This window comes from Vulpes lagopus, chromosome 7, assembly GCF_018345385.1.
Source record: "Vulpes lagopus strain Blue_001 chromosome 7, ASM1834538v1, whole genome shotgun sequence".
Taxonomy (NCBI): domain Eukaryota; kingdom Metazoa; phylum Chordata; class Mammalia; order Carnivora; family Canidae; genus Vulpes; species Vulpes lagopus.
The window spans coordinates 16,566,853-16,593,449 of record NC_054830.1 but is presented as its reverse complement, the minus strand read 5'-3'; the positions used below and the strand labels follow the sequence as shown (position 1 = coordinate 16,593,449).

At 47.4% G+C, this 26,597-nt stretch overlaps 1 protein-coding gene across 4 annotated transcripts in view; it reads right to left on the bottom strand.

The window, feature by feature from the left end:
- Positions 1-2,335: 2,335 nt before the first annotated feature.
- Positions 2,336-26,597, bottom strand: part of KLHL18 (kelch like family member 18) — a 53,832-nt gene continuing 29,570 nt past the window's right edge. For 2 of the 4 annotated variants that reach the window (XM_041761335.1, XM_041761337.1), the window contains 9 exons: positions 23,561-23,691; positions 20,943-21,083; positions 16,506-16,704; positions 14,574-14,734; positions 13,227-13,363; positions 11,522-11,759; positions 8,049-8,153; positions 6,483-6,594; positions 2,336-5,527 (listed from right to left, as the gene is read on the bottom strand). In XM_041761335.1, coding sequence (XP_041617269.1) covers positions 5,141-5,527; positions 6,483-6,594; positions 8,049-8,153; positions 11,522-11,759; positions 13,227-13,363; positions 14,574-14,734; positions 16,506-16,704; positions 20,943-21,083; positions 23,561-23,691 — 1,611 coding nt within the window. In that variant the 3' untranslated portion in view covers positions 2,336-5,140. The remainder of the gene's footprint in view (positions 5,528-6,482; positions 6,595-8,048; positions 8,154-11,521; positions 11,760-13,226; positions 13,364-14,573; positions 14,735-16,505; positions 16,705-20,942; positions 21,084-23,560; positions 23,692-26,597) is intronic. The other 2 variants (XM_041761336.1, XM_041761338.1) reach the window with 2 other exon arrangements.

Here is a 26,597-nt window from a genome sequence, read left to right as displayed (position 1 = left end):
TAAGAAGCCAGACACAAAAGACCACATTTTATAGGATTCCATTTACATGAAATGTCAAAAACAGGCAAATCTAGAGACAGAAGGCCTGAGGATGAGGGTGAGAGAGGGGATTTAACTGCCCACAGGCATGAGGGAATTTTTTTAAATGGTGAGAATATTCTAAGATGGGATAGCGGTGGCTGCACAATTCTATTTACCAAAAATCTTTTGAGCACTTCAAACAGGTGAATGTTAAGGTCTGCAAACTATGCCTCAATAAAACTATTGAAAAGCCAGTGATGTGAAATGGAGGAAGAGGAGAGAAGCATGATTAGGCAACCTTCTGATCTGATACACCCAAGTGTCCTCAAGTTCAAGAAACATAGTTGTTAGGCCTCCTCTATGTGCCCAGTTGCTGGGTACACAACAAAAGACACAATCTACCAGGTTAAGATAGGCAAAGAGGTCATGGCCCTGATGGCATAAAGAATGGGGAGCATACATAGAGAAGGCACACCAGGCTGACCAGAGTTGCTTTCCTGCAGGGGTTATATCCAAATGGACACCCTGAAGGACTATTTCAGGGAGGCCAAGTGGGGAAAAGTGCCAGGTCACAGCGGCCTTCTATGCCATGCTATGGAGTTTGGGTTTTTATCCTAACTGCAAAGCTGGAAAAAGAGAATACGGAACGGGGCTCAGCTCCATTAGAGAGAAAAACATCTGTGTACCACAAAAGATTAAATTGGGAACAGCAAGTCTGGGCTAATTACCACGAGAACTGTGTGATCCCTTGGTCAGTTCCTGGTTGTACAATGTTATGTGATCATGAGCAGTAACAGAAAACAGCAGTGCTCACCTTTGGAGCAAAGAGGAGTGGTTTCTGCTGTTTCTTGTGAGGGGAAGAGTCCACGGAACTACAACAAAAGGACTTGGGAAGTCAAGCAGAGGAATAAAGCTCACAGTCCACTTTTCATCCATAGGCTCTTTGGTTCTGAGCAAGAGTATAGATGCCATGGAAAGCACTGTTCTTACTTTAGGGGCCAGTGATCTTTCTTTTTCTTTTCTTTTTTTTTTTTTTTTTTTTTTTTTTTAAGATTTATTTATTCATGAGAGAGAGAGAGAGAGAGAGAGAGAGAGGCAGAGACACAGGCCGAGGGAGAAGCAGGCTCCATGCAGGGAGCCCGACGTGGGACTCAATCCCAGGTCTCCAGGATCAGGCCCTGGGCCGAAGGTGGCACTAAACTGCTGAGCCACCCAGGCTGCACTGCCAGTGATCTTTCTCCTGCAGCACTGAGCCCCCAGATAACCCTGGCTCCCTCTGCTTCAGCATAGAGATATTGCTTCTATAATCTAAGGTCTGCATAGTACCAGGCAGCAGCCCCCTTCACACTGGGCATGAGGCTGGATGGAACAGCTGCTTCCAAAGGTCAGACACTGCTCCCATCCAGTGAGCTAGACTGAGTGTGGAAATCTGGTCTTAATTCTTGACACCACCACCAGTTAACTGATGAATAGGTCAGTTATTCAGCCCTTCTGAGGCTGTTTCCTTATACTAAAATGAGCCACACTACCTGCGAAGTCCCGGTGAGAATCAATAGCACTTATGTGTGAAACATGCGCTGGTGGGATGTATGTGGGAGAGACCTACTCTTCCAAAGACTTGAAAAAATAATGTTGTCATTCACAAATAATCATTACCTGATGGATAGTCAGTAGCTGACTTTTGGAAAAGTGTGAACGAAGAGTTTCCTGACATCCACAACCACAGTAACCAGGGTGTAATCTCAAGAAGGCAGCTCTGGAATGCAGCTGCATTTGGAGAAGTAGAAACTAAACACAGGAGTCCAGTTCTCTCACACTTTGAGAAGCAAACCACCAGAGAAATTTGCCTGCACTGGAGTGCCCGCACTGCACCCTAGCCATAGGTCCCTGAGGAGGGACCTATGAGTGAACGTGTGGTTTAAGAGTTCGCTAGTGACTTTTATGTGCACCAAAGTTAAGCACCTCTGGCCAAGAGTTTTAAAAAGGAGCTGGATATTTTGGTTCGAGACAGTCAACAGGCCAGCCGCATTCCATCAGGGGACTTGTGTTTTATGGCACTGAGTAAGAAACGGGGAAATCTACGAGTGCTGATCTGAACAGCAGTAAGTATATAACATGCGTTATTTTTCACCCGAACCCATGCTTATAAAATACACACACGCCTCTCCAAAGACTGCTTTTGCTATATATCTGGCTCTTCTCTTATTTTCACAGGAATATTTTTACTTTGTCTAATGTAGTTTTTCACTGAAATGCAATAAAAATATGATTTACTTCTAATATTTAAAAAATAAGACAAGAAAGAACAAGAAGGTATTAGAGGAGTGTACTCTTTATTTCTCTTTGGTTTTTTTTTTTAACACAAAAGACATGCGTTCTATAAATAAAAGGAATAAGATTTGCTGGGAGACAATGGGGGGGGGAGCAGAATTTCTACCCACTCCTATCTCTGTGGCTGAGTCAAAAGGCTGGTCTTCAGCTCCCATCCTGGCTTTGATCTCAGGTGAAATGTGGAAGACAAGGCTCTGTATGTTATCTGGGAAGGGGAAATGCCCAAGGACAGTGATGCCACAGTCCCATGCTCAGAGCTGGGCTAGATTCCTAGGTCTACTGAGCACGGCATCTCTCCCACCTGCTGGTTACACCCTTTTCACAATATCCTGGGGTGATGACTTCTCTTCATGGGCTCCTGGAAAGGCTCCAACACCAAAGAGCCAGCCCAGCCATTTGCAAACATCCCCTCAGACTGAGGAGCTGACTGCTGAAGAGTGTGAAAATGTTGGTGTTGGCTCCCTTGTGCTCAGAGCCCACCCAGATCAAAACACTGGCCTCAGGTGCAGCAGTGTAACTTCTGCGCCAGGAGGTGGGAGTGGACTTAGGAAAGTTAATACAAGAGCAGAAGATCATGGGGAAATGACCTATCAGCCTCAATGGCAAAATGTATGCCACCGTCCTGAGGATCTGGAAAGCCCACTTGTTAGCCCACTGACTGATCCTTAACCCCTTCACAATCTGGGCTGGCGAGGTCTGCTTCTAGTTCACAAAAGGGGTTATAACAAGATGGGTACTGACACACTCCTCTCTAGCAGGAAACACAGACCCACCCACTGCCTTCTGAGTCTACCTCTGTAGGCAAACCAAGAGGGAGGGAGAAATGCTGGGGCTAAGCTATATCAGGTTGTTGGGGCTTTTAAAATAAAAACATCATTTTCAAGTGCTTGCAGCAGAGGCCCAGCTCCTAAGTGGCCTAAGGTACTTCCCTCTGGATACATGGCGATTGCACAAACTCATAAACCTTGTAGTGCCGGGGTGGGAAAGATGTCTCAGGCTCCACGCTGGGCCTTTCTGAACACGCTTCCAGGCCACCCCAGGCAGGCAGCAAGGGACAGGAGACCAGCCAGGTGGAGAATGGGGCCCTCAGACCCAGTCTTGCATTAAAGGGACTGCATCCTTTTTTAGTCTGTACTGGAAGCATTTTTAGAAAACCAGATTTTGGCAGCAGCAGTTGACAGACAGCCCCACTGCCCAGTGCACTGGTAACAGAAGTGTCCTCCTGTTCGGGTCCTGCTGTGCGACATTGAGGTCCCGTCCAGGGAGGAGGAGGAAGGAGCATGGAGTCTCTTCAAGAGGTCATTTGCTGAGATCAGAGGAAGAAATATAAAATTGGTTCTTTGCAGCAGCAAGAGATTCTTTAGGCCTTTAGCTCTTTGCTATAAAGTCAGCTTTGCTTGAATGTAAAGGTCCACCTTGCTGGTCGGTCTGCCAAGGGCTGGAGGGAGGCCAGGCCCCTGGAATTGGCGAGTGGATGGAGAAGCAGTAGACTGGCAGGGCAGACGAGGTTACTGGACCAAGCCAGCCATGGCTGGTGGAAGGACCAAGTCCCTGGTTAGGTTCTAGAGGTACAAATGGTCAATGTGCCCTAGAAGCATCACAACAAGGAAAATGATCCAAGAATGATAGATGGGCGAGAATCTGGCCAGACCTGCTTTCTTCCTTGCTGGTCGAATGAGGAATGAAAGTGGGGGCGAGAAATCTGAGTGAACGCCATGGTGGCCATGGGAGGTAACCCAGGGGCACCTCGAGCCTCCGGCAACCGGCTGGGAACTCCCACCTAGAAGAGCGGCTGGCCGTAATTCAGCCCACTCGCTAAACCTACGGTTAAAAAAAGTCCTCTGATGGTGGGTGTGAATATAAACCCCGTGAGCACCTTGCCAGAGGACCAGTCGAGAGCACACTGATCCCGGACACGAGAGGGCTCAGAGGTGACCCCGAGTGCTGTGCGAGGTCTCAGGACCCTGGGACCCGAACATGGGAGCGGATGCCACCTTTTTTGTGGTGGGCAGCTTTCCACTGAAACACATTATCGCCTTTAATGTCTTTTAACAGTTTCTTCTCCCAAAGAATGTTCCCTTAAAAAAAAAAAGTACTTTTCTTTCCAGTTTTCTTTCAAGTGTTTGTTTCCGTTTCTTCTGGTTTCTTTCAAGTATCTCTTTTTCCCCCTCTGCTGTTACTCCTCAACAAGATGAAAAAACCTCGCTGAAATCCCAAAACTCCAGAGGAAAAGCTTCTGTTCTCCCTGATTACCTAGCAATGAGGACTAAGTCCTCTGTGCTCCCAGATGGAAGAGGGAGGTGTTTGTATGCAACCTGCACATAACTGTGGCTGCACCACCACAGGCAACCAAGACACCCCCATCTGTATCCTAGCTTCCAACAGGCTCAGCACTACAGTCACCCCACTGCAGACAGGCCACAACATGCATGGCTGGAGAACAGCGGGTGAGGAGGAGCGTCTGATGGCAGGCCTTCTGCAAGTGGCAGGTGGGAGCTGGGCTTGGATGAAGCCTGTGGACATGTGGACCAGCAAAGCAGTCCCGTGGTCACCAGCTGCGGAACCAAGAGGGGCTCTGTTCCACGTGGTGCACCTTGGTGACCTGGGCATGAAGGTCCCAAGGGCAGCGCAGAGAGGGAGGATGTAAGCACCTGGAAAGGCTGCACCTCCAGTGAGCTCACATTCACCACATCCTCTGGCCTATCACCTCTCCCAAGAGGGCCTGTCCCCGGAAGGGAGTGCCTATGTTTGTACCAGATCCCTACCCCACCACATCCCCCTCTCCGCCTTAGATGGTGAGGAGCGGGATGCAGCCCACACCGACCCCACCCTCGTGACATGCCATGGGGGCCATGAATGTCCAGCGGTCCGTCTCCGGGTCATACATCTCTACTGAGCTGAGGTTTGATTGTCCATCGTAGCCCCCCACGGCATAGAGACGCCCACAGCTGGCCACCAGGGAGACGCGACTCCGGCGTGTGAGCATGGGGACAATCAGACACCACTGGTCCGCCACAGAACTGTACACCTCAGCGATACTGAGGAAGCCAGAGCCATCGTAGCCCCCACAAACAAACATCTTGCTTCCCAAGGAGGCGGCTCCATGCCGACAGCGCTTGTTGAGCATGCCGGCTGCTGGGTGCCAGGTAGCCGTGTGGTGGTTATAGTGCTCCACCTGCATCAGGGAGAGAACCAGGGAGAGAGGGGCACAGATCCAGGCGTCAGAGCCAAAGCTCAGTCCATGGGCGGGTTGGGGGGGGAGCCTCTTGGGGCATAGTGACCCACGTGGTGGCAGAGTCCAGTGAAAGGCCAGCATGTGCTCTGGCTGCAATGCCCAGTCCCCTCAACTGTACACCTGCTCTTGGGCTTATAGAGAGAGATCTCCTGCTCTGACCCCTCCTATTTTACATCTCAGGAAACAAAGGGTGTGGCCAAGGATGCACTGCTATGTAGGAACAGAGCCAGGAGGAGAACAGAGTCTCCTGCAATTTGTCCAGAGTGCATTCCATCACAGCACTGACTCACTCCACGGATCAACCACTAGATGGCAGTTAAAGGTTTTTTTGTTTGTTTTTTCCTTACAGAATAAATGCAATTTCAAACAATGTATCCAGAATACAACTCTTTGCAAATTCACATTGTCTATTATTGAGCTTACTGTGAATAGGGATTTAGCCAGCTCTCATGCAGGATTCAGTGGATAACTGAACGGGGGGTGGGGGTGGTGGCATGGCTAGCCTCTACCCCTCCTTTGTGCACACTGGCTCCATTCTTGGAAGAATCTCAGAGCACGTGGCAGATGGCCTGAAACCTCACTAGATGATGCTTTGCCCAGCTATAGCAAGGCTGAAGTTTCTTCCAAAGAACTGCCTTTCAAAATTATACTCAAAGGTGGGGGGCGCCTGGGTGGCTCAGTTGGTTGAGTCCAACTCTTAATTTTGGCTCATGGCATGATCTTAGGGTTGTGATATTGAGCTTTGTGTCAAGGATCCATGCTCAGCAGGGAGTCTGCTTGTCTCCTTTTCTCTTTCCCTCTGCCCCTCTCCCCAAAATAAATGTATCTTTAAAAATAAATTATTCTCAAAGATGGAAGGAGTGAGTGCTCTTAGCCCAGGGGAGCCCAGACTCACACTGTTGAAGATCTGCAGACCGTCGTGGCCGCCCGACACATATATCCTGCCCTCAAACACGGTCACCCCAGCAGCGCTGCGACTTGAGCTCATTGGGGTCACCACCGTCCACCTTCAGGAGAGAGCCAGATGAGGGGAGCCATGAGATTTAGCGTTGCTGTCCTCCCAGGACAGCTCACTAGGGTTGGGGCAAATGGAGTAGCATTTCCTCTCACACTGGACTACCTCCCCACTTCTGGAGGCATTCAAAATTAGCATGTCCCACACCAGGCCCCTCTCTTACAGAAGTGCTCCTCCCCTGCACTGCCCAGTCTTGTTAATGGGACCACTAACCACCTAGTCCTACTCAGATTGTTTACATGGCTTCTCTCCCCCCTCATCCTCAACATTCTTGTGGTCACCAAGTCCCCAGTGATCTGTATTCTAGTCATTGCTTGTCCCTATCCCCACTATTGCTGCCCCAGCTCTGGCCTCTTCCTGGGACAACCTATCGCAGGCCTGGCTTATATACCGACCCCATGCAGCACGCCCCTCGGGTGGCTCCTCACGGGTTCCTCAAGGCAGTCTGAGTTCCCTATGCAGTTCTTTATCTCTCAGGCCTCACTTCACTTTTACATCCTGCCATGTGCCACCCATGCTGAGTCCTCATCCACATCGAGCACTTTCCTTCCTCTGGACCTCTCCTCTTGCTGTCCCCCTGCCTATAATGCTCATCTACTGCTATTCACAATGGGTCTGCTCTCAGAGGTCATCCCTGCCAGCCATGGTAAAGATGAAGGTACTCCCCACCCTTCACCCAAGAGCTCCAGAGAGGTCTCCAGGATAGGATAATCACGATAATCAGTCTGCCCCAGCAGACTGGCTGCTGCTTAAGGATCTTAGACACCCAGCTTAATACACAGTAAGCTGGTGAAGTGAATGGAATATTGGCTGAAAAGCATTCTGATGAATCCATTCAACTAACTGGCTTATGAGAAGATTCAAATACCGAAATGAAAAATTCAGGCTAACCTTGCCAACTCTTTTCCAAAGAGTATATTCCACAAAATAAGATGGTGACAGGCATTATGTAAGATGAAATTAAACAGATGTCTTTACTACAGAATTTTTCAATCTTTAAAATGTTACTATGTTTTATGAAAAGATTAAGCATTCTAGTGATACAGACATCAATGTCTTCCAAGCTTATCTGACCAGGTAACATTTTTTGCTTCTCTGAATCACGTCCTACCCAAATCATACCTATCTTACTTTGGAAAGTGTTGTTCACTTCTTTCTCACCCCCTTTCACCTGCATTTTCATTAAAATGGGCTGAGTTAACAAAGAGGTGCAGGTCATTAAATAAACATCTCCAACAACCTAGGCAGACCATTTGTTTTTAAAATGTATTCAATCCTTCATTCATTTAACTAAAAGTTATTAAATACCTATTATATGCAAGGTACCAGAGAAGCTGAAATGGTAAGATATTCCCATCCTTGAGAAGCTTAAATCAAAAACTGCATAATTCTTCAAACTCTCTGTTTAACCAGTTCCAGTTTTCCCAGGGGAGCTGGAGTCCTTACTTGTCTGTCTCAGGTGAGTAGGTCTCCACAGAGTTGAGAGAAGAGTTGCCATCATAGCCCCCACAGACGTAGATCTGCCCATCCAGCACGACTGTCCCCATGGCACTGAAAAAGACAGAGCTGTCATGCAGAAGGGCCTCAGACATCCTGGGCCAGCCTTTCACACTCCCTGGGAGATCCACCTAACACCAACTGCCTCTTTCTAGAGCAGACCCAAACCCCATGTGCTTGATTAAGTGCAAAATTGAGGGGGAAGCAGCTGCCCTGCAGGGGCCCTTGCTGGGGTCCCTTCTCAGCCCTGGATGTGTCTGAAAGGCTTACCTTCCACCCTGCTGTGTTCAATCAAGGTCTAGTTACATTTAAGGCCCAGGCCTCTTTCTTCTGCTCAAAAAGCCATCCTGGACCCCTCAGCAAGAATCTAGCCCTCCTGGCCCCATGCTGCCGGAGTAGCTCCTTTACCACACCACTGTATGGTCACTCATTCACCCCTCAGATCCCATGAGGCACTCAGGAGGCTTGCTGTCCCAGGCCCTAGATTCACAGTGCTGACCAAGTCAAAGCTCCTGCCCACAGGTGCTTATTCTGGCACCTGGGGTTATGGGAAGCCATCTGTCACCTCTTAATAAGTGGGGACCTCCTGGAAGACAGGGGTCTTCCTCTGTGTGACTCTGACAGTGCTTAGTGCAGTGCTTTGTACAGGAAAGGCCTTCAATATGTGTTTGTTGCGTTAGCCTGATTTTCCTATTTAGTTCCCTGTGAAGTTTGACAGATGTCTTTTCATGACAGATATGGCCATGGCAGCCTCTACTTTTGTCTCAGTGGGTGACACTCTGCTCCCATTGTGCACTGATGACATGTGGCATGTACTCTATGCTTTGCCATTTGTCCCCCACCTCACCACACCCTACAAGGAAGTAGCATGATCTTCATTGTACAAATGAGCAGCCACAGCTGGGGAGGTTGGGCCTTCTCCGGGCTGCCCAGTGAAAGGCATGCCTTGGATTTAAATGAGACAAGCCCACTCCCATGCCCCACTCTCCTCAGATCAGAGACCCAGTGGTCTGGCATAATCATAAAATCTTCTGTTCTATACAATGCCTTGTGAGAAATTAAACATTAGTGCGAAGCTGGCCAATTCACTGTTTTCAAATCTGATGCTGGAGAAGATTAAGAATGAATCTGGGTGGCTGAGAAACAGGAAAATAAAATATATCAAGTTTACTGCCATCTTTCAAATGTACACAGCAAATCAAACTGATCCACGCAATGTCCCTTTGAGGGACACTGTAACAGATCCCCCAAACCTGCCCAAAACAGGAAAAGACTTTTGCCTCAGGCAAGGACTGTGGGAAGACCACAAATTCACTAGATGTGTCACTATCCTTCCAGAAGAGGACAGAAGTAACAACACAGGAATTCAACAACAACATGAGAGGTGTCATAAATTGAGCAATATTAACTATCAATCAAGTGGTAGAGGCCAGTGTGAAGAGGGAAGAGGACCGGAACGGTCCACCAGAGGAAACACTGTGGAACACTGCAGGCGAGGGGAAGGAGGACGGCAGAAAGGAGGTTGTCACCAACAGGCAAGACAAGAAAGCCGTGTGGGACGGCAGGAGAAAGGAGACTCAGAACATTTTTAGGCAGCCTATAATTTAAAAGGGATATAATGGAGCTGGGTCCATGCTACTAATAACAGGGCATTAACCACAGTCAGGGAAGGGGATGCCCAGAGGACTTTCCTCCCACACAACACTCCAAACTCTGTGACATCAAAGCAAGCAAGCTGCCCAGAGCAGACACACAAGCAAGAGCAACTGATTGTAGTGAAAGCAAAAAAGGCACTCATGGCTGGGGAAACGGAGCAATGAATCACTCAAGGCCAGAAGGCTGGTAGGCACCCAAGAAGCAGAAAAGGGAAGCCCCAAGGTAGGGAAAGGGAGAGGAAGGAACCACAAGAGTGTTAGCTCAGGGCCTTCAGAGGAGCAGATGGCTTATACAAATTTTCTTTTTCCCAAATGAACCCATTTTGACCCTTTGTGAACCTGGTCTTGTTGGTACAAAGGCAGATTTCTCCGGGCTTGAGGCCACACACTAACACTACAGAACGTGGTACATATGTCTCTGGGCCTGACACTTCTTTGTGGCAAAGGTCACTCTGATTCTTCTTCCTCACCACACATGCAGTCTCTTGATCTTACACACAGAAAACCCAGGGCGGGGCCAGATAAAGAGGTCTGTAGGGCAAATGTATAAACCACAGAATTTACAAAGCTGAGAAGCCCTTAGAGAACATCTGCCCGGTGGCTTTCAAACTAGCCCTTTCGAAAATAATTCATGTAACTTTCTCCCTAACGTTGGGCATCTGTCAGGGAAGCTCAATTCATGAGAAAGAAATGCAGAAGTATTCTGGTTATATGGGTAGGGACTACTTCCTCTCCTGTCAGTCCCGGAAGAGAAAGCTGAGTGTCTCTTGAAACCACTGATCCAGGGTGGCCCCACTGAGGGCAGAAGAACAGAAGAACCTGTCTAGTTATCCCTCCTCCACAGCTCAGCCGTGCACATGCTCCACACATGCCTGGTGTAAGGGAAGAGGCCGCCCTCCCCTTGAGCACTAAGGTGGTGGGACAGAGGTGCTACTCGGATGCTCTCTAACTCTTCAGGAAATTGGGGCAGGCAAGTGATGGAGGAGACAAATATCCAGAGTGTCTTAAGAGATACAAACTTGGGGGATCCCTGGGTGGCTCAGCAGTTTAGCGCCTGCCTTCAGCCCAGGGCGTGATCCTGGAGTCCTGGGATCGGATCCTGCGTCAGGCTCCCTGCATGGATCCTGCGTCAGGCTCCCTGCATACAGCCTGCTTTTGCTTGTGTCTCTGCCTCTCTCTGTGTGTCTCTCATGAATAAATAAATAAAATCTTAAAAAAAAAAGAGAGATATAAACTTGGTCTACCTAGGTGCTCACACCTGGGGGGCAAGTGGGTAGCCCTGAAGTGAAATGCATTGCTATGGCTCACATACTCCCAGGGTGGCAGAAGCACCTGTGTGGCAGAGATCTAGGGGGTAGCAGGGGGAAGAGAGTATAGAGGACGATACCTCTCCCGTCCTTTTATCACTAATAAAGTTAAATCCTCCTTATTATTCAAGTTTCAACCTCTTCCCTGAAATCTTTCAGATGTTTCCATCAAGTTTTTTTCCCTTCTTGAATCTTCCATAACATACACTTTTGGTCCTTATCTGACACACTCAAATAACAATACAACTTCCACACATCTCTGCCTCATCTCCCCAAGCTCCTCAGAGTATAGGGCAGGGATTTTACTTTGAGCAGAATAAGGCTAGCTCCCAGGATGTGCTGGCAGTGGCTGGCCTGGCGGCAGGAAACTCCCAGGCCAGCTCGGGCTTTATTTTATTATTATATTATTATTATGTGCCCCTGCTTGTCTAGCACAGCGCTACCTTCTCTTGCACAATACCTTCTCTTGCTATTCATGCTCCTCACTCTGGTCCATGTGTCCATCTCTGGGTTGTAGACTTCCACGGTGCTCAGCCGGAGCTGGCCATCATACCCCCCGATGGCATAGAGAAGCCCATTTACCACAGCCACACCAACGCGGCTGCGGGCCGTTGTCATGGGATGGCACTTCTCCCAGCGATTGGCGATGGGGTCAAACACTTCCACCACATTCAGGGAATCACCTGCATAAAAATTTGCTACTCAAATTAAAACAAATGAGACCATGTGTTTAGATCACAGCTGTTGGGCATTGATTACACGGAATGTTTGACTTGACTCTATCGGTTCTTCCCACAGAAATACTCAAGCCAGATGGGCCCACTAAGACACCTCAGCCGTGCTAACCTCAAACCTAATTCTTCAAGGAAAATCAGAATCAGACAGGAAGCACGTACTTTCTAGAGAGGACAGTTTTATTATTATTATTATTATTATTTTTAGAGAGGACAGTTTTATTATTATTATTATTATTATTTTTAGAGAGGACAGTTTTAAACTGCAACGAGGTATTCCACCTGCTTGAGGCCAAAGTGGAAGGGAGATGGACATACTACTTCCCCAGTGCAGTAGTGATGCCCAGAGAGAAGGGCATGGGTTCCCCTGCTGACTTTCACTTACTAGCATGCGACCCTCGGCAAGGTGCTTTGTATCCCCATCTTCTGTTTTCACGTGTGAAATGGAGATCATCTCTATGGCAGGGATGTTGTCAGGATTAAAGGACAGAATAGGCAAAGCACCTAGCTTACATAGTTCTAGAACACACTAAGTGCTGAATACATAGTAGTTATAGTAGCCAGGAATGATGATTCCAACCCTACCATTTACAACAGGGTCTTTTTTTTTTTAATCAAATAAAATAATCCCCCCTCCTTGTCTTATTCTACTGTGGGGCACCTCACACCTACTACACTCCAGCATTTACTAGTTGAGGACTTCTCTCTTCCAGAACACACGGTTAACAGTCATATGGTAAACAGACTGACACCCACCTGTCATTAACCTTCAATTAAAAACAAAACTCCCCAGGACTGCCCACCATCTGCACCCCTCCATGAGCCTAGGCTGTCACTGAGAAGAGGTCTGGTCTTTACATGGGAGATGCCACCTCCCTTTGCCTCTGTGCTGCAAAGATTTAGGAGCCCACACTCCCCTTCCTATGAAATCTCCACTGCCCTGCAGTGGTGCCTTGGGTGGGCAGGAGGGCCAGGGGCCTCAGGAGTTTGCCTGAAAACTTGGCTGGATGAGAGCTGCCAGTAACACAGCAGCTCTAAAGCATGTGTGCACTGCATGGGAGGCAGCAGGTAGAGAGAAAGCATTATTACATATTACAGATAGTGGCAGACCCTGTGTATTTGCAGAATTTTCCTTCTCATGGTGACTGACTCACAGTCTAATCCCAGAGATCCATATGACCAAATGTGATTAGCCTGGTAAAAGAGATGGGTCTGCATTCTATCCAGGGCTGGTATTTAGCTGATATTCTGATTTGATGGTATTCATACCTGCCGTGCTTTCACTGCATAACATTAACATAACTGTGTAATCTAAAAGCTGCATAAAATCAAGAAGGACCCGTGTGGTGACACACAAAGGAGGGGAACCAGAGGGCCAAGCCAGGTTTTTTGGTGCAAGACAGGGCCCTGCAAGGGGGAGCTGCAAGATACCTGCTGAATTGAGGCCCCCCACGGCATAGATAAGGCCTGTGATGGACGTGCAGCAGCGAGGCCGAGTTCTGAAAGCCGGCAGGTGGGGCCGGCGCTCTGGCATGAGATGATAGTCCTTTGCTTCGTCTACCAGGTCCCTGGAATAAGGTGCAGGATGTTATGACAAGAGGTATTTCCCCCATGTGGTCTATATTTGTATTTCCAAGCCTAGTTGCCCCACCCCAACTGGAGGGGAAACCTGGGAGAAGCCTTCTGGAAGGTTTGGTCTTGAACCCAAGTGAGTCCAGGGGGAACCACACACAGCTACTGAAACATGCTCAAAATCAGAGGGGCGGGATGAGCAGCACCCACCTCAGCTAATGTAATCGGAACAAGCATCTTCTAACAGGCACACAGCTGGCAGAAGAAGAGCAGGGTGGGGCTACAAGAGCTGGCGTTGGAAAGGGTCAATAAGCAGGCTGCATCCTGTCACCACTGAACTACTGAGACCCAGCTCTTCCTTCCTATCCCTATCGCTTGCACCCTTGCAATGTGCCATTTCTCACCTACACTGGTAGCAGGAGCCAACTGCTCCTGATGGATTTCTCTGCCTCCAGTCCTGCCTCTCCATTCCACCCTCCACACTATAGCCCACACTAAAAACCTTCAAGAGCTACCCATGGCCTACAGAATAAAGTTCAAATTCAACAGCATACTTGAGAGTGCTTGTCACGGGGCCCCACCTGCTGGCAGCCACACCTCTACTCCCTCCTGCCACACACCTTCATACCAATTGCACACAGCCACTGGCTTCCTCTGAACCCGCTGTGAATATGACAAGCCATTTGGAGGAAGGTGAACATTTTCCTTTGCTGCTCTACTTTTATAATGATCCTCTTATATGGCTACTGCCTTCTGAGGTGTTTTGGGAGCTCTGCTGCATCATGTCATCACCGATTTACCCTGAGTAAAAGTTTCACGTGCTGGTAAACATGCCCCCTGCTTGCCCATCACTGTAGACAGGTCCAAGCCCATCTGAGACCAGAGCACTAATGTTTCTTGGAGAGGATGAGAAGCCCCAGGGAGTCACCACTGAGTCAGTTCCTGGAGATGCTAGGAAATCCTCAGGGAGCATAGAGAAGGAAGCCCCTTCTGCCTTGATGCTCCCTCCTGGCACATTTCTTTGACTGAGGGTTCAGACTTGGGCTCTTCCAGGCTCTAGACAAGGAAGGCAGAGCAGGTGCTGTGAATTGGGGCTGACAACTCCAAATCCTTCCTCCCCTGAGCTGGATACAAATAGCTTAGGTGGCCAAGTCTCTTCTCTGCCCAGACCCCCGCAGTATCCTGTGCAGGCTGGCCCTCGCTCACCTGCACTTGTGGCAGCAACGCACCAGGTCATCCTGCTGCACGCGGTCTGACAGGAACTGGGGCCGGCACAGGGGCAGGCGGATGTTGGACAGCAGCTCAGGCAGGCAGGGCCCCCTCTGCTCCCGGTCATATCTGACCCAGGCCAATGCAGCTTCAAAGACCTGCCATGGTACAAAGTTCAACCTGTGTAGTCACTCCTCTCTCCTAGGGGCCACATCCCCAGGCCCCCCAGTCTCTTTGGGCCCATCCATCTTTCCTCCTACTTGTCTCCTGAAGTCACTGCTTTCTACTTCCCCAAGCTGCCCTATTTGGCCCAGTCTTTTGAAAGGCAAGCCTCAGTGACTGTAACAGCTTCCTGGCTTTTATTCTGTCTTCCTAAAGAAAAGTTGCCAATGGTTCCTTACTCCTTTCTGCATCTCACCTCAGTGGCCTCCACCCTCTGTTTTCCCAGGCTGGCTGGTTCTCTGTTCACACTGTCCCCTTTACCTCGAAGGCCCCTCTTCTCCTCCTCTTTGTCTAAACTCACCCCACCCCACCCCGACTTTCCTTAAGGCCGGGTTCCAGATAAATGTTTTCCGAGCTTTCCCTAACAGCTCCAGCCACAGGGGTATGTCCCTCTAAAACCCCGATCAAATGTATCAGTGATGACTGAGCTGCACCAGGTTGAACTCATTGGTGGAAGAGCTTGGGACAGGGCTTGCTCTTGGGATGGGGTTCTTTCCTGCACATCACAGCACCCACACTGCCACACTCAGGGCCCACTTTTCTACTGCTCTTTGGACATTAGGGAAACAAGCTGAGTTGGGACTAACCTCCCAACAGCTTGCCTCTTGGAGCCTCGGGCTCCTAACCAGAGTTTTGTGACAGGCCAGGATTCCACACTGCAAACATCCCAAGGTGCTCTGCCTGGGGTTTTGGTCCCATCTTTTTTTTTATCTATTCTTTTTAGTAATTTCTATACCTAATGTGGGGTTCAAACTCACAACCCGGAGATCAAGAATCACCTGCTCCTCTGACTGAGCCAGCCAACCACCCCCTGGCAGGTCTATTCTAAATTTTTGACTGCTGATCTCATCAGGGCCTGCTTTCCACCAAGCCCTCTTCCTTTCCCTGGCATATCTATTTCCTCTCCTGCTCCCAGAAGGATGGCTCATGCCGTTTCATCTCTCCTCACATTTCTCACCCTCCTCCTGATCCTCATTCTCAGCTAAGAAAATAGAAACATGCCAGAAGAGAACATCAACAGAATTGGCCAGCATCTCCCTTCCCACCCTGGCCTTCCTGTACTCCTCCTGTGGGGGTGGATGGGCATGGCTGGTGCTCCCAGCAGGGACACCCCTTGTGACCTTGACTCAGTCTCTTCTCATTTACTCCAGGGACATGTGCCAGCAGCCATTCTCCCTTTCCTTATTCATCACCAACTCTTCCCTCTCTCCTGGAAAATTCCCACTAGGAGTCAAATGTACTGCCATTTCTCTCACCGTCAAAAACAAACCAACCAACCCTTCCCAACTTCATATTCAATACTAGAAATAACCCGAACATTTATGAATAAGGGGTGTGATGCTGATAAAATCAATTGAATGTTAGACACTAAAATGGATACAAAGCAGGTGCCTGGGTGGCTCAGTTGGTTAAGTGTCTGCCTTTGGCTCAGGTCATGATCCCAGAGTCCTGGGATCAAGCACCGCATTGGGCTCCCTGCTCAGTGGGGAGCTTCTCCTTCACCCTCTGTCACTCCCCCTGCTTGTGCTGTCTCTCTCTCTAATAAATAAATAAAATCTTAAAAAAAAATAAAATGAATACAAAGTTCTTGTGAAAAATGCACGTAGTATAATGAAAGCTGCACACGTATCATGGTCTTCGTGAAAGAAATATTAATAGAAAACAAAGATTAGAAAGAACAGCAGATGGCTACCACACTCTACAGACCTGCTCCTCTGACTTCACATTAAGCTCATCCCGAGACACCAGCTCCAGCACGTCTTCCAAGGGCAGGGCCAGGAACTCTTCTGACATGGACACATCCACGAAGTGCTGGTGAATGAAGCTGTTGGCTGCGTCGTAAAGCACGGCACACATCATTGTCTCAGCAAACTGGCGGACACCCAGGCAATTTTTTGGGTGAAGACTTTTGGCATGAGAAAAGATGAAAAGAAAAAAATGTAGAGGAAGTAAGTATGTTATCTTTGGTCATTCTCAGGTTAGTGCTGGGGAAAGTTACAGAATGGAGAAAACCCAGCTTTGCTCTTGGCTTGGCTGCAAAATCACTGCGTGATCCCAGATACGCTGCTTAGGGACTCAAAGACAAAGGTTTAAAATGAAGACAGTTTATCCTCAGAGGTCCCTGCCTCTTGGGCCTATGGCTCAGTGCATCTAGGTGGAATGAGCTTTCTGGGAAGTCCTAGGAAACAGCTCTGAGGACAGAAGCATAGAACACGTGCTAGAAAACTTGTTTGCTTGCCTTCAGCCATTGACATTCCTGGTGGGACATCTACCTGGTCCCTAGGAGGGCACTGAAGTTGTAGAATGAGAGTTTAAACCATGCAGAGATGACTTCTTAACATCAGGACCCTTACACTTCTTTTTTAAACAGTAAAAAGCTCTGAGTCTAATTGTTCAGACACCCAGGAATGACGGCAACTAGCTACCACTTGTTCAGTGTCCAGTACTTTGCCAGGCCAGGATCTTTTCAACAGCACTGCAAAGCAATCATTATTTCCATTTTTATTTTTTAAAAAGATTTATTTATTTATTTATTTATTTATTTATTTATTTATTTATTTATTTATTTATTTATGATAGACACAGAGAGAGACAGAGAGAGGCAGAGACACAGGCAGAGGGAGAAGCAGGCTCCATGCCGGGAGCCCGATGCAGGACTCGATCCCGGGACTCCAGGATCACGCCCTGGGCCAAAGGCAGGCACCAAACCGCTGAGCCACCCAGGGATCCCCTACTTCCATTTTTAGATGGAAAACTGAGGCTCAGAGAAATGAAGCAATGTGCTCACAGCCCTCAACAAGCAAGTGGTGGTGCCAAGACTGAACCCTGTGTGTGTTCCCATTACCCAGAGGCAGATCAGCCCTCGCTGGGGCCCTCTGAGTAAATCAGGCCCTGCATCGCACTAGGTGAGGCAGGAGGGTTCCTCGGGAGTCTGTAACAGTCTCACCTGGAAAAAGGTGAGGAAAACAGCTATCCAGCTCCTACAGCTGTGGCCATGTGTAAGCAAGAATGTAGCAAAAGCACTCAGCATGATGCCTGGCATGAAGTTGGTTGCTGTCTTAATTTTTATCACAGGTTTTTTTTTTTTTTACTACTACTGCATCTGACAAAATCTCAGGTGAGCCCAATGTGGTTCTGAAATCTTGGCGACAGCAGGAGATCCTTTTTCCTTTTCTTATTTTGATTTTGTGACTGATACTCCTTGGAGGGAGAGGGTATTTATCAGATGGAAACTGCCTAGGTTTTACTAGAATGCTTGCTTTCTTTCCCACGCTGTGTTGCTTAAAGTTACAGGTTACAGGTTGCTTACAGTTACAGAGTTATACTCACTACCCATTGTCCCCCAGCAGCACAGCCAAAGGGCAGAGTCTCTCAGGAGCCTGGCTTTGGGATAATCTAAATTCCACAAGTTGTTGCTTCCCTTCTAGCCTGAACTGGCTTTGTCCATTGCCTTGGAGACCTACATGCATTTCCACTAAGGACAGGGAAGCATGAGCACCAACAATGAGGCAAGGCAGCGTGGCCAGTGAGGAACACCAGGCTCAAGGTCAGAATGCCAGCTCAGTTCTCAAATACCACCTTCTTCCTGGAGCATTTACAATGACCGAATAAGATTTGTTAAAAGGCCTCTACGTACATGTGGCAGTGAGGAGGCTACACCTTCCCTGAGCCTCTACACCTGGTGCCTCACTGATACTGACTGCTGTGACATCAACTCAAGAGGAGTCAGTGCCATGGACTGGGAATTAGAAGCCAAAGACATGGGAAAGGATGATCAATATGTGTGTGCCTGGCACACACTTCCACCCACTCCCTCTCAGGTTAGGACTCCTGTACCTCACCTTTGGCCATCTTTCACTGGCATGGAATAACAAGGAGGGCAAAACACACCTTCAAGCGAACTGGGCTTTTGTATAGAAGAGGATGGGATATGGGAAGGCTGCTTGTGAGGCAACTGGTGAGGAAGGAGAAGGGAGAGCTGCCATGCAGGAGAGGGCCCCATTTAGGAACAGGAGGAAGAGGGAAAATGAACCCAGAGAGCAGAGACAGACACACAGCTGTAGCCACTCCCCAATGGGCAACCACCTTTCTTGCCAGCACAGCTGGACGCTGTGCAAGGAGGCCATAGTGAAGATGTAATGCTTTATTAGAGGCAGGAAGCAGTGACTTGAATTAAATAAGTTACTGACTTGGTTCATGGATGCATCCAATGTTCTGATTCAATTCTGAGAAAAGAGTTTTGGAAAATACACAGTGCCAGTGCTCACCTAAAAACAAGGAAGCCCATACATCTGAAGGCTAGAAAGGGGCCACAAGAAAAAAAAAAAAAATCAACCCCTACCTCATGGAAAACTGACAGCTTTACAACTTCTCTGTGCTCTGGAAAATCATGTCTTTTCCACTACTGCTCAGAATGGGTTCTCTCAAGTCATTAGTGATCACACCTTGAAAATCAAGGGCCCATGTGCTTGTCTTCAAATATGGGTAAGTGGGCAGGGAGCAGGTGGGACGCCCTAAAACTCTGCAGCCAGGCTCAAGGAGAAGCCACCCCAAGGAATACAGGCAGTGATGGTAACTACTGGAATGAAAACAGAAGCAGGTCAAGCCTCCGGGGCCTGTGGGAAGGTATAAAGACAGGTATCAGGTGTGAAGTGAGGCTTCAGAAGGGATTTTCCAGGACTGCATGGAAAAATGTTAATGAAAGACTCATAATATCAGGCTTTGTGTTAGTATGTCTTCCTAAAATGTCATTGGTGCATGTAAAAACTCCACAGGTCTAAAAACCACTTTTCCAAGCATCTTTTGGATGAGAACTGCTTTGAAACAGTATTGAGAGTGATGACCTCAAAAGCCCCTAGGTGGAGCTGTTGTCCCCTTGTGAAAGTGGCCAACTTAATCCTTTCCAGAATGCCTACTTAATCATTCTGGGCTCTGTAGGGAGAGAGATAAACTGAGTCTGGTCTGTGTCCTTAAGCGGCTCACAAATGAGGAGGAAAGACAGTGCGCCTCATACCCGCCACACACATCCCTCCAGCCTGACCAGAAGGCATCCCAGGGCAGGGTCAAACCAGGCTCTGCGACTACACTGTCATTATGTGGCCTTCATCTATAAAACCTGAAACAGGACCACCTGCCTCACAATGAAACCACTCACCCTGCACCCAGCAAAGAGTGCCCTGTGTGCTGAACATCATTATCATGGTTATTAAGACTAGCTGCACTCACAGCAGTCATCAGTGATGTCCATGATCATCACAGGGGCAGGATGGGAAGAGCAGGTGGGGTCCAGAGAGGTGCTGAGTGAAGTGGATTGGTGGGACAGCAATGGGAGAGGGAAAGATCACTCTAAAAGGCAATGAGGTTCAGGAGAGCAGATTTGAGATGGGAAAGAATGCTGTTCTTCAGGCCATGGACCTTGTGATCACAGTAGCTCAGGTGGAGTCCAGGCCTTGGAGAGTACCACAGACAAAGACTGTGTGGAGCCCTGCACATTATAACCTGCACCCGCAAGTCCCTAGTGGGTAACAGGCAGCTTTTACATTATGGCTAAGAGTTCTTCCTCTTGAGGGGGAGAAAGAGCCTTGTTATCTGCTCAGTCATCAATAAGTCATTGCTGAATGCCAGACCTAGGGAGGGATATACTTCATGGTCCTTACCCTAAGACAGAATACAGTGATTGCTTCTAGGAGACTAAAGGGGAAAGAGCATTCCAGGAGCTGAAATTTGGGGAGGAGGGCCCTAAAGAGCTAAAGGAAAAAGAAGTCAAGACATCAAGGCAGGAGAAGGATATACACAAGATGGAGACAGGCTATGGAATAGTGAGGCAGCATGGAATCTGTTGGTTTGGTGAGAACAGTCAGCTAAATCAGTAACTGGTCAAACTGGAAGACAAGAAGAAGAGGTACATGTCAGGCCAGGAGAGAACACAGGTATGGGTCCATGAATACGTTCCTCAAAGGTTCACTCCCAAAAACCTGGCCACTGCTTGACCACAATTTGAAGAAAGGTAATTTCTGCAGAGTCAGCCCCCTGGCTCACTCCCTTCATAAAACTCTGTGTGCCTGAAAGACTGAGCAAACTGGCAGGGGGTTCCATGAATGACAGCGGCGCACGCCCCACCACGGGCCAGGTTCATGGCCTCACCGTTCTCGGAGGAACGTGCAGCAGGCGTCCTTGATGCTCTGTAGCTGCAGGAAGCTCGCCCCCATCAGCAGTGACTGCACGTTCTGCTGGTCAATGGCAAGGTGGCCGTTGTAGGCAAAGTTGATAAGAGCCTCCAGGGCACTAGAGAAAGGAGGAAAGATTTGCTTCAGAGACTGGCCAGTTGACACACCTGGGGAATGCTCTAAAACGCATTTAGCCCATACCCTTCAAGAATCTGATAGGAATAATGACTTCACCAGAGGCGAAGACTCATTCTACTTCTTAAGCTGTCTTTATTGCCCAAATAATTTTATTATAGAAATTTCTAAAAAGAGAAAGCAAGTACCCACAATCTCACTACTGAATGAGCCAAACAGTGGTTACTTTTGAGGGTTCACTTTCTTCCTATTTTCCTGCATGCATAAATAGTATGGAAATAATCACAAAATACTTACCAAGTCCTTTCCTATGTTGCTATAATGTCGTCATGTTTATCATTTTTAGGGGTTGCTATAAAGTATTTTAACACATAAATATGCTATAATTTATTTCCTTTATTGGTAGACCTAATAACTAATAATATTGTCTTCATAAATAATGTATTTATTATTTTGGGGGGATATATTTCTAGAATGAGATGCCGACAAATTTTTCTGCCTTAAAATTCTGGGAAAGGCACTCCACCAGGAAAGAACTCCAAGTTCCATCTCAGGGCTGTATGTGGCCTGGCCCCTCTCCGGCTCTCTGACCTTGTTATCTTCCATTTTTAGCCCTTGCTCTATCCCAACATGCCAAACACATTCTCACCGCAGGGCCTTTGCACTGCCTGCTCCCTCTGTTTGGAGGGCTCTGTCACCAGACAGCTCACTCTCACTTTGATTATGGTCTTGGCTCAAACGTCACCTCATCACAGACACCTTCCCTGATCACCCTAGAACAGCAAAAACCCCCACCATCACTCACTTTACTTTTCTTGCATCACTTTTACTTGCCTCCCTTATTGTGCATGTGTGCAGTTATTGCCAGATCCCCCCAACTAGAAAGTTGGCACAATTAGAGGCACAGTTTTCTCAGGGCTATATCTCAGTGCTTACAGTAGCACACATGACAGGTGTCCAGTCTACTTCTGCTAAATGAAGCACTTGGACTGTGCATGGCGAGGAGCATAGCTCCTTCAGATACAGACCTCAGAGCGTGTACAACTGCCCTTGCAGACCCACTTCTGTGTCTTTCCTTATAAGTAGCTGGCCTTGGAGTGGGTATATAAATCTTCTCCATGTGCTGGGGCAGATCACTTTCAATCATCCAGAGGGTACTACAGTTTCTTGGCTCCTTTACCCCTAGTTTCCACCACTATGACATTAAGAAGGTAAGCAACAGATGACAGGTTATTGGCTGATGTTTTAGAGTCACTGGTTTATTGTTTCTCCTCTAACAAGAATGTCATTGCTCCGAATCACCCTGTGTGTCTTGTTTGCTACTGCATTCCCAGACTTCAGAACAGTGCCACACACATAGTAGGTGCACAGTGGAGCCTTGGATATAGCTTATGTTATAAACATACAGCCTCAGTTCATACTTGCAGGAAAATCAAACACAGAATCAGTCACATAAACATCCTTCTCCTTTTCAAAGCCCCAAAAGGCATACTATGAAATATGTTTATATAAAGTCTTCATACAGTAATCAGGAAAGTATTTCCATGAAGAGGGTTCAGTAGTAAGCGACTCTACATGTCAGGACAACTTTAAGTAAATACCTAAATGACATGATTTCAGTGGTTATGGTACTCCCTCTTGCCCCTAAAATTCATCTAGAGCAGAATTTCTTAGTCTTGGCAGGACTAATATTTGTGGCCAATAACAATTTGTTAGGGAGGGCTGTCTTGGACACTGAAAGGCATTTAGGTGGGATAACTTTTGGGCTTGATCTCTTTGGGCTTCCATTTTTCTCATCCATCAAATAACCATGATTTTGCCATCTTCTGAGTCTGTGTTGTCCCATATACATATAATAGCCACCAGCCACACATGGCTATTTGAAATTATTTTTAAATTAAGCAAAATTTAGAATTCAGTTCCTTAGTCCCACTAGTTAAAATTCTGGTACTCAGCAGCTACATATACATATGGCTAGTGGCTACCATTCTAGAGGGTACAAATACAATGTTTCCATCAGTGTAGGGAGTTCTAACAGACAACACTGTTCTAGATTGATGGGAAGAGCACTGAATGAAGACACTTAGTTGAAAAACTATTTTGCCAGCTATAATGGTTAGCACAGCAAAGTGCATAGAACATTCAACCAGCTTTATACCCAATTCTAATTATAACAAGTATCTTGGATGCTATATCTCAATGCTTCCAGTAGCACACATGACAGGTATCCTATTAAATGTGGTTCTCTAATAGAGTAAAAACACATTGAAATTGCTCCTTGATTTAACCCTGTCTCAGGCCACCGACTGAGGTTCTAACTGGTTTCCTAATCACCCACTGTGTGCATGGAGCTGTGCGAGATGCTGTGTCCCACCGTGGGCTCCCCAATGGCGCCACATACAAGGGCTGAAGCTGTGCCTGGGAAGCTACGGACTGAGAGACCTAGGGGAGAAATTGTACCTGGGGTCCATTCCTTGCATTACAATCTCATCCTGCTTGCATTCCATCATGTCATTTGTAAACATAGCGTGGAAGTACGGGATTGAGGCTGCTAAGACGATCCGGTGGGCACTGAATTTGTGGTCCCCAATCTGCAGACAAAGTGAAATACAAAGAGAGACTCTGAGGAATGCCAATACAAAACACAGCTGGCCAACTGGTCCCTTCCCTGGCTTCAGCCTCTGCCCATTGCACAGGTACTGAAGGCATCCCAGTACATGACAGCTGAGCTTATCACAGAGACCCAGAGATTTTCAATTCCACATACTTAGTTGCGGTAGAAGAATGTAAACAATACATTTTCATGAGGCATTAAAATGGTTTAAAAAAAAAAAAAGCCCGAATGCTTCTAGTAGTAGTTTTTACTTCTATGGCAGTCTCAGTGCACTGCTCCTAACTCCTCGCCAACTCAGACACCTGATTTCTTTAACATGTTCTCCTAATCCCAGTTTTATTAAAGGCAGATTAGAAGAGACAAACTGTCCAAGAACCCTGGAACTCCTGATAGTAGGCTCCTCAAGAAGAATACACACACAGTGGCAGGAAGAGATAGGGAGAAACAATACCAGACTTGAACAGGGGCTCATGTAGGGTGGAAGGACAGAGCAGGGATGGGGGTACAGATGGGGGGTGGTCCTGGGGCAACAACCGGGCTGTGGTAGGCCACATGGAGCCCAGAGCTCCTCTCAGGAAAATGACCCTGGCAGCAACCAGATCAAACAACTGGTACTGTGTACTGGCTGGTGCCCTGCAGGGCGCACAGGGCTCAGGCCACACGGGGACAGAGGCCAACTCTCTCCAACTTGTATTGCACCCTCTCGACAGACACATCCTTAGCCTGGGGAGTCCTATAAAGTGCTTTCCAACTATCTGCCAAAAGGATAGTCCTTTTAACAAGCCTTGCCATTTATAGCTTCTAGCCATAAACATTTCCACTTAAGAACTTTCTAGTCTTCAGAAAGAACAAAATAGTCTCCCCATCCCACCCCCTAAATTCCATAATAGTGAAATGCCAGAGTGATCTCACTACCTGATGCTCTTTTCTTTCACATTTATTTAGATATTCTAGTTCAGGTTCTGTCACTTCAGCCTCTTTGCCACTTTAGATTTATTATCTGTAAGCTGTCCTTCAAGATCATACAATCTTTAAAAAAAAAAAAAACTGCTTAAAAAAAAAAGATCATATAATCTTCCAAATACCAAAGGATTGATGAGGATTGATTCAGAGGCTATGAGCTTCTCACCTAATCCACATGTGGCTCTGCTATTGGTGTTGAGGACGGTAAGTGGCTGTGTGCTTTGGGGGTTTTCATACTTAAAAAACATATATATCAGTAAAACATGGAAGTATTTCTTTTTTATTTTTTTAAAGATTTATTTATTTATTCATGATAGACATAGAGAGAGGCAGAGACACAGGCAGAGGGAGAAGCAGACTCCATGCCGGGAGCCTGATGCGGGACTCGATCCCGGGACTCCAGGATCACACCCTGGGCCAAAGGCAGGCGCTAAACTGCTGAGCCACCCAGGGATCCCAACATGGAAGTATTTCTTAAAGTTGTTCTATATAGTTTTTTTTTTTTAAAGATTTCATTTTTTATTTATTCATGGAGAGAGAGAGAGAGAGAGGCAGAGGTAGAGACACAGGCAGAGGGAGAAGCAGGCTCCATGCAGGGAGCCCGATGTAGGACTCGATCCTGTGTCTCCCAGGATCACACCCCGGGCTGCATGCGGCGCCAAACCACTGCGCCACCGGGGCTGCCTATAAAGTTTTTAAACTGGCAGTTTCTGGTTCCCTTATTCCTGCTCTCAGGAGCCATCTCTTTCTTCTGGTACTTATCTCTATCTTTCCTTCTTTTTAAGATTCATTTGATTATTTTAGAGAGAGACAGTGAAGATGAGTGAGTGGGCATGGGGGGAAGGGCAGAGGGAGAGAATCCTCAAGCAGACTCCCTGCTGAGTGGGGCACCTGAGGATGCAGGGCTTGATCCCATGATCCTGAGATCAGGACCTGAGCCAACATCAAGAATTGCATTCTTAACCGATTGAACTACCCAGGCGTCCTATTTTCCACCCTCCTAAGTAATGTGCCTCTAGTAATAGTTCTTGAATTTTCATTTCTAGTTATTACTTGTAATATCATATCTCCCAACAGCCACCCACAATCCCTGCTTCCTGGCATTCATACCCTTGTGCAGCCCTCTCCCACACTGTCTCAGGACTGGTCTGTGTGGCTGACACAGTACAACAGAAGTGACGGTGTCATCTGAATGCATGCCACATTCATTGCTGGGTCATAAAAAGCACTGTACACTCCTTTTACTGTCTCTCCCGGATCACTTGCTCTTGGGAGCTGAGTAAAGGAACGACATATCCTGGGGAGAGCTGTACAAAAAGAACTAAGGCTTCTTTCTACCGCTATCTGAATGAGCCTGGGAGAGGAGCCTCCAGCTCCAGTCAAGCCTTCAGATGCCTGCAACCTCATGAGAGATCTCTGAACTGCTTCTGAATTCCTGACCCACAGAAGCTGTGTGATAATACGTATTTATTATTTTAAGTCACTAAGTTTTGGGGTAATTTGTTAGGCAGCAAAAGAGAACTATTACATTACCTACTTAAGCCCTGTGATGGAAGAGCAGGATTTTGTTCTGACATTCTCTTCACATACAACCCCACTTAGTCTCCCCATCTTTCCAATATAATTATGTCCACTTTTAGTTAAATTAAGAGTTGCATTATTAGGTCTATGTGAATATTACTTGCAGCCAAGCCATGATGTATGCTATGATTACATTTCCTTTCTTACAGAATCACCGCCCCCCCCCACCCCGTGATAACAATAAAGTGTAAAACTCCTTTTAATATGTTCAATCAGGTACCCTAGCAGCTTGCTCCTAGGGTATTCCCTACTGGAACTCTGTCCTCACAGGAATCCCTTTCACTTCACCTACATTGGAATCCATTTCCTGAAGTCCATTGAGTCCTATTCCTGATTTAT